Source organism: Phaethon lepturus, unplaced genomic scaffold (genome assembly GCF_000687285.1).
Source record: "Phaethon lepturus isolate BGI_N335 unplaced genomic scaffold, ASM68728v1 scaffold8605, whole genome shotgun sequence".
Lineage (NCBI taxonomy): Eukaryota > Metazoa > Chordata > Aves > Phaethontiformes > Phaethontidae > Phaethon > Phaethon lepturus.
Window position 1 is genome coordinate 45,828 of NW_010541173.1, and position 7,846 is coordinate 53,673.

At 41.2% G+C, this 7,846-nt stretch overlaps 1 protein-coding gene across 1 annotated transcript in view; it reads left to right on the forward strand.

The window, feature by feature from the left end:
- Positions 1-7,846, forward strand: part of LOC104621220 (cohesin subunit SA-2-like) — a 66,147-nt gene that overhangs the window by 45,495 nt on the left and 12,806 nt on the right. The window contains exons 21-25 of the mRNA XM_010287650.1: positions 321-408; positions 1,432-1,509; positions 3,448-3,537; positions 4,256-4,424; positions 6,536-6,687. Of these exons, the coding sequence (XP_010285952.1) occupies positions 321-408; positions 1,432-1,509; positions 3,448-3,537; positions 4,256-4,424; positions 6,536-6,687 (577 nt within the window). The remainder of the gene's footprint in view (positions 1-320; positions 409-1,431; positions 1,510-3,447; positions 3,538-4,255; positions 4,425-6,535; positions 6,688-7,846) is intronic.

A 7,846-nucleotide genomic window follows, 5' to 3' on the forward strand; every position in this document is an offset into this window, starting at 1 on the left:
TCTTTAGACCTTTTTGGGCACTTTGAGAGTGTGACTAGAGTATAGGAAAAGAGACAGAGCTCAAGCTTCTTTTTCCTCTCCTCATGACACTCTGGTTTTATGGTAGGAATGTGGACTGTAAAGCTATAGACTAAAGGTTGCAGTGTTAGATCATGAAAAACTTAATTTCATTTTTCTTGCCCTTGTAATTAAAAATTAGTTGTTTAAACTTATTGCTGTACATCAGATGAAGGTGAAAATAGGATACATTTAACCTGTTTGGTCAGGTGGGATTTCATTTCTTACTTAGTGTATCATTATTGTTTCTTTTTCACTTGCAGTGCCCATGATCTCACCAAGTGGAATCTGTATGACAAGACTTCAAGGTTGCTGGTGTTTGAAATGGAACATGGGAGTTTGCCTGTTCTGGTGAGTTGTTAATTTAACATTGAAAGAAGTTTTTCTTGTTGAAAGCAGGAAAATTAGGAAATATTAAATAAGCTTATGTATCAGTGTCCTATGAGACAAGAAGATACTGTTTCCATTTCTCAATCTGGTAAACTGAGGCTGCCTTTGGTATAACATTATTGGAATCAGTAAATTCATGCCTTGGATTCATTAATTTTGAAGATTCTCCAAAGCTATGATAGACTAATCATCTGACATCTGGATTGATCCTTTGTCAAGCTCAGTACTTCCCATTGATTGCACAGTCTTGCCCTCAGTACATGAGGTTGTTGTGACTGTGAGGAGGCCCTTATAGATTGCATGTAAGCAGAAATTGGAATATTTTGGACCTGTGGCTTGCAGATTTGACTCTTGGTGAAAATGGTTTGTAATTACCGGTTGTCTCAACTGCAGCCTTTTGATTGTCTGGTTGCCTCAACTCAAACATAGGCCATGCCAAGATGGAGGTATATCCTAGGATTACAAGGTGAAGTACTCTAGCAGTCATGGATGTTAATCAGCCCCCATTTTCGGGAGAGGACTTGAGGTTATTTGGAAAGGGATGAATTTCAGCTGGGTAGAGAGAGCCTGCAGCCAGTGGGTAGAGGTGGACTCTTTTAGATGGAACATCAGAGCACCAGGGTTTGGGTTCTGCTCCGCTGTGGAGGAGTCTGCCTTTCACCAAAGACTGCAGAGAAATCCTAAAAAGCTAAGCTAAATTTAGCTTCTGTGAACACCTTTTTTAGTACATGGTTACTTTCCACTGAACTCACCAAAGTGTCAGAGTTCTGTGGAAGCAGCACCTTCGTAATAAAGTTTCTCAGGAGGAAACGTTTGCTTGTATATAAACTTATTATGTTTATTTTGAGGGTCTAAATATTTTACAGTGCAGAAATGGTTGTGGAAGCAGCATACAGAATATCAGGATTGGATGCTTTGTTTAGTCCTAAGCTTTTTGCTGTTGAGCCTGTCATGTAAATAAAGGACATGTGTTTTTATTTGCAGATCATACTGCCAGCTCTCCAGTGCACATATTTTTCTCTCCTGTGGCAACTAGCTGCAGTTTCGGAAAATTCTCCTAAGGTTGGCCACTCCACATAATTTTGAAACCCAGGGTTGTGCTTCTAGAAGTTTAAGTTGCTTTTCTGTTCTCGGATTGCCAGAAAAAATCCAAGCTTTCTCAAGAAGATAATTTGTATGTTTTCTTGAGGGACCAAACTGAGTTGAGGCATTTTCTCTGTCTTGGCTTTTTTTTTAAAAGTGTTTATGCTTTTTCAGTCTGCAAGAGAATAACTGAACAATGGTTCACCTCTATTTTTACTGCAAAACATGTGCATCAAATTCCTGGGGCTTGATGGAGATAAAGAACTTGTTCCACTGCCAAACAGTTTGTTGGTTTCTTGTGTTAAGCAACAAAGAATATTTATTGAAAACTCCAGGAAGTCCTGTTGCTTTGGTTTGTTTTAATTTTCTTGTTTTACTTACATATTTCTGGCAGAAAGTTTGAGGAAAGTGGTAATTTTCTCATCAGCTGACTACCTAATTTGTTAATTAGTTTTATAAAGTGCCAAGGTCTGGCAGATATTTTAGAATACAATCTAGTTTAAGACACCAGAGAGGAAAGCTCTGTTATGTTTTGGTTCATGTGTGTGTACCTGTGCAGCTCCTCCTTAAGGTGATTTCTGACTACGCTGAGTGCTGCTGCTTCTGTCATTCTGTCCCCTTCCCCGGTGCTCCTGTTTGTACAGAACAGGACGCTGACACAGACATTTGTTTTGTGTGAGAAATGCTAGCTGGGAGTTTACCCGTTTGGTGACTGATTCACTATCTATTCCCGTCCCGTTCCATTCCTGTGTGGATGTCCGCATCTCTCACTGCTCTAATATGTTCTGCCTCTCAGTCCAGACGTGTAGCTTGACTGATAATGGGGCAGCACATTTTTTAATTTGGCCTTTCGTATGGGAGCAAATTTTGATTGGAAGCACAATGTTACAGCCCACTCTGCAGGGAGAATTCTGGATGTTAGCAGAGAGAGAAGTTCCAAGAGCAAAAAAGAACATTTCCAGGACAGCAGCTCTAGGACTCTTTCCTCCCTTCCCTCCTCCCCCAGCAGCGTTAAGGCAATGTTTTGCCTCCCCCTCTGCTTCTTCTCGGCATGCCCTAGGATGGATCCCCTTTCTTATGAAGATACGGTTGCATAGCATGAAAACCAGCCCTCCTGTAGGGCATTCCTCTTCTATTGACTGCTCAAAGCTCAATGCAGTGCAACAGCTGGGACCTGGTGAAGGATCAGAAAGTCTTTTATGTGGCTGTGGGCAAATCAAATAGTCTCTCTTGCTGGATTAATCTGAACAAATAGAGGTGTCTAAGTTTGAGTGCCAAGGTTAGCCATGCAGTTAAACTGTGTTTCCTCTGTAGTCAATAGAGGGAGAGAGAAGAGCAAATCCAGAAGGCAATTCACACTTAAAATTAGATGGGATGGACCAGAGTTTTTATTACTCTACTTCCACCTCTAAAGTGGAAATCATTATCACTGCTTTATAAGGATAAGCTGAAGTGAGTAAATGAATAAGGGAATACATGCTATTAGAGCTGTTTGTCCTACAGATGGAGAAACAAAGAGTTTGTGACTTGCTGAATACCACTAGCCTCAGCAGCAAGAGTGACAGATGCACATGTCCTACTAGTATTTGTCACATTTCTGTACTGGGGGGGGGGGGGGGGGGGGGGGGCATATTTAGAAAGGCGGGGGGGGGGGGAGAAGTATATATTTTTATGGATTAACCTTTCTATCCCAGATATTATGCATGAAAACAAGACATTGTTTTAAAGTTGTTCGTAGCTTGTAAGGTGCTGCTACTGTGAGATGTCATCTTCTTTCATAATGTCGTCATCTGTGCTATGGTAAATGAACAATATCAGTGGAAGAAAGATGCAACTGTTGTTTGTTCTGTAATTTTCTATTGAATCATAGTCCCTAACATTTTGTCTTGTCACTTTTCCTAAATATGTCTTTAGCAGACTCTTTTTGCACTAAGAAGAGAGTTGAGACGTTTCAGTCAGATTTGCATGCACTTCCTCCACCATAAGGAAAAAGATGTAAGAGAAAAGGTCTGTATTTCTCCATCACTTAACTGGCATTCATCCTCATTCCTCCTTTTAAATGCCTGCCTTTCCTTTCGTACTAGTATTTCCTTCTACTGATTTTGGGTTTTTTTGTCTCTTAGCAGAGAAATAACTTTTAAAAAAAAATCAATCTTCAACTATTTATTTTAAAGGAGAATTAAAGTTATGTTAGTTAAAATGCTAGAAAAGTTAGTGCTTTAATCGAGTGTAGATCTATGTTTGCCTGGGTCCATTTGCAGAATCAAGTCCTGAATATGAATGACTCATCTTACCAGTCGATAATCATTGTGTTTTCCGATTAGACTGATAGGTGTACTGGTTGCTATCATTGCTTTATCAATGCCTTGCTATAAATATTACTTCAAAAATTAAAAAAAATGGAGACATTGTCCAGTGATTCATGTGTTGAGAGATATTGTAGCATAATAAAGCTCTTCTTCCTTCCCATGGAAGTTTGAAAATCTTTAGGTGGTATTCATGTATGATACTTGTATATACTATATCCTAAGGTAGAAGTTCTGGAAGGGCTTAGCTGTGACATTTTACCACAGGTTGGGGCAAACAGGAATCTTTAGCTTGCAAGGGAAAAGTGGGATAGAAGCTAGATTGTGACTTGTGGTGTTTGATGGAGACGCAACGTGGAGTTGGCATGAAAAGTAATATGGTCTCTAAATCCTACTTTGGCTTTGTTTGCTTGACACAGGTCTTCATGATACTCTGTGACTGGTTGCTGATTTTGAGTCATCAGGATTCAAATAATAATGAAGAAGCAGTTGGACTTCTGGATTTTCTTCCTAACACATCACTTCAGGAAAAACTGCTTTTGTTTATCCAGGAACATGTTTTCATGGAGGAAGAAGAGGAAAGCAAAGGTTAGACATGTTCATCACTGGAGAAACAGTCTGCCACTTCTGCTGTCATTTGTTGTCTGCACTGAATGTATCAGGAAAAAGGGCTGATCTTTTTTTCTTTTTGTTTGTTTTTTTTGTTTGTTTGTTTTGTTTTTGGTTTTTTTTCTGGTAGAGCCCCTTTACAAGCAAAGTGGCTCTCCTGTTCACTGATCTGCACCCACTGTGGATCAACTGCAGGAAATAGCTGCCAATTTACTCGTAGGTTGAAAAGGTTGATGTAATGTAGGGATGGGTGAGAATGTAAAAGTATTTGGTAGACTGATGTTGGTGGTAGAGCTGATGGTGTTAGCCACCTCTGTGGAAGGCCTTGCAGTGTTACAGTGTGACTCTGTCAATGCAGGGACACTTCTAAGCCATCAGAGTAAAGGACTAGTGGATTTTGGTTTGGGAGTGCGCATTAGATTTTGTGGGAAATAGCTATGTACTTGTTGCTGTGTTGCCTTTTTCAAACACATTCCGATGCTAAATTGAGGCTGTTATTGTGAAGGCTGGTTTCTTTTGGGAGCGTTTTGAAATTAGATTATTAGTTAATTGTGGTTTTTGAGGCTGAGTTCGAGTGTCATGTTTTGAAAAACGAAGCATTGTTCTAGATTGTGTCAAACTCTTGTCCTTCAGCTGTTCTGATGGGAGTTCTGTCTTCAGTTTTGGGAAGCACACTTTCTAAGTCACACTGTATATGCCAGAAGAGGTGGGCTTAAATTGCAACAAAGGAGATGGTAGAGGAGAATCCTTAATGGTCAAGGTAGAGACACAATAGAAAATATTGCTCAAGTAGGTTGTAGTATCCTAGTCTTGGGAGTTTTTGAAGCAGGTTATGTTTCAGGTTGCATATGTTATGTATCTGACAGTGATTAAGTTGATCCTGTTGGGATTAGATGGCCTGAGATCTGTTTCAGACCCGTTTTGTATAATGCTTTCAATATCTCAGTCCTCCCCACAAAGGATCCCTGTCATCCCGTTGCAGATTCCTTCCTGAACGAGTGATTCTGTCATGCTATGGGTGTGCTTGTCAGTGTACACAGCTGGCAGCTGCTCCATTTTAGTTTTAACTCTGATTTGCAGATACTTCTGATCAGTCACTTGCTTTGTTTGTTTCCAGGCCCACAGTCATGATAGAAGCAGAAACAGTCCACATAAAAATTATAGGTCGAAGACTGAAGCCTTTTGGCAGTTGATAGCTTACATTTGCAGCAGGAAAGAGTTTATCTCAGCTCTCCTGCTGCAAGAAGCTCCTTGCAAGCACCTTTGTAGCTGTGCTGGGAGATTCTTAAGAGTATTTGTTTTCCACAAGTTACCCAGCTAGTAATTAACCCATGTTTCAGAGACTTAGTATGTTATTAATGATATGAAATTACTTTTTTTCTTTCACTCTTGTTGATAGCCACTTGGAGAGTTTCACCTGAACTCTTCTTTTCTTGACTCTGTATGGCTCCTTGCAAGCACCTTTGTAGCTGTGCTGGGAGATTCTTAAGAGTATTTGTTTTCCACAAGTTACCCAGCTAGTAATTAACCCATGTTTCAGAGACTTAGTATGTTATTAATGATATGAAATTACTTTTTTTCTTTCACTCTTGTTGATAGCCACTTGGAGAGTTTCACCTGAACTCTTCTTTTCTTGACTCTGTATGGCAACTTTTGTAGGGTTTCTCATGAGTCATGTGCTCGTTTTCTAGCATCTGTGTTATTCTAGGAAAAAAAATGTGGTTGCAATTTGTTCGGTCTCTTCTATTTGGTGTGTTTTGTGCCTTTTATTCTGTACTCTGTTTGGTTCTGTTCTGTAGCTGTGAGCAGTGTTGTACAAGGAGATTCTGACTAGTAGAGATGCAAAAGCCCTATGAAGATCAGAACAGAAGACTGTGAAAGTAACTTGTTTTCATTGTCATTAGCCACAAGCTTTGAAATGGAAGTAAACCTGAGTTTTCTCATATACCCAGGAATGAGTGCTACCATCTGTTGCTCAGTGTGTTGACTGAACAGCTGAGTCTGTGCTATTTGGATGAAAGTTGGTCATTAAAATTGAGATATCTTGAATAAAGTAGTAGAACAAAGCTTCAATGCTTTTGTTTCCCTAGACCTGACAGAAGAGGAGGAGAGAAAGGATGAAAGTTGCAAATTTGACGACTTGCACAAAAAGCGGAGTCTTCTTGCAGCATATTGCAAGTTAATAGTGTATAATGTGGTAGAGATGACTGCGGCTGCTGAGATCTATAAGTATTATGTGAAGGTAATGTTTTAGATGAGGTTGCTTTGCCTAGCAGTGCATTTTAGTTTCTGAAAATGAATCCAGTGTTAGCGAATGATATGGGGTTAATAGTCTAATGGCTCAGAATCCTTGCACAATCACAAAAGGGCTATTAAAGTCGAGCAAATATTTCCTCTTTGCTCTGCAAAGGTACCTCGCTGCAGACTAACTGAAAATTGAGTAGAGGGTATGTCTATCTGAACATCCGCTCCTCAGCTTCTCCAGAGAGGCCATTGCAGAGAAGCAGTTTATGGCTGGGAGTGTTTTAACTACAGAGATTCTCAGGCTGAAGTTGTCAACACTTAGAATCATAGAATAGTTTGGGTTGGAAGGGACCTGTAAAGGTCATCTAGTCCAACCCCCTTGCAATGAGCAGGGACATCTTCAACTAGATCAGGTTGCTCAGAGCCCCATTCAACCTGACCTTGAATGTTGCCAGGGATGGGGCATCTACCACCTCTCGGGAAACCAATGCCTTACCACCCTCATAGCGAAGACTTTCTTCCTTATATCTAATGTAAATCTACCTTCTTTCAGTTTAAAGCCATTAGCCCTTGTCCTATCACTTCAAGGTCTGCTAAAAAGTCTGCCCCCATCTTTCTTAGAAGGCCCCTTTAAGTACTGGCAGGCTGCAATAAGGTCTCCCCGCAGCCTTCTCCATTTGGACATTGAGCCATTGACCAGTACCATCTGGATGTGACCATCCAACCAATTCCTCATCGACCCAGCAGTCCACCCATCAGTTCTCCAGGCTGAACAAGCCCAACTCTATCAGCCTGTCCTCATAGGAGAGCTGTTCCAGCCCTCTGATCATTTTGGTGGCCCTCCTCTGGACCCTCTCCAACAGGTCCATGTCTTTCCTGTGCTGAGGGCTCCAGAGCTGGATGCAGGACTCCAGGTGGGATCTCACCACAGCGGAGTAGAGGGGCAGAATGTCCTCCCTCGACCTGCTGGCCACGCTGCTTTGGATGCAGCCCAGGATATGGTTGGCCTTCTAGGCTGTGAGTGCACATTGCTGGCTTATGTCCAGCTTTTCATCCACCAGTACCCCCAAGTCATTCTTGGCAGGGCTGCTCTCCATCCCTTCATCCCCCAGCCTGTACTGATACTGGGGCTTGCCCTGACCTCAGTGCCGGACCCT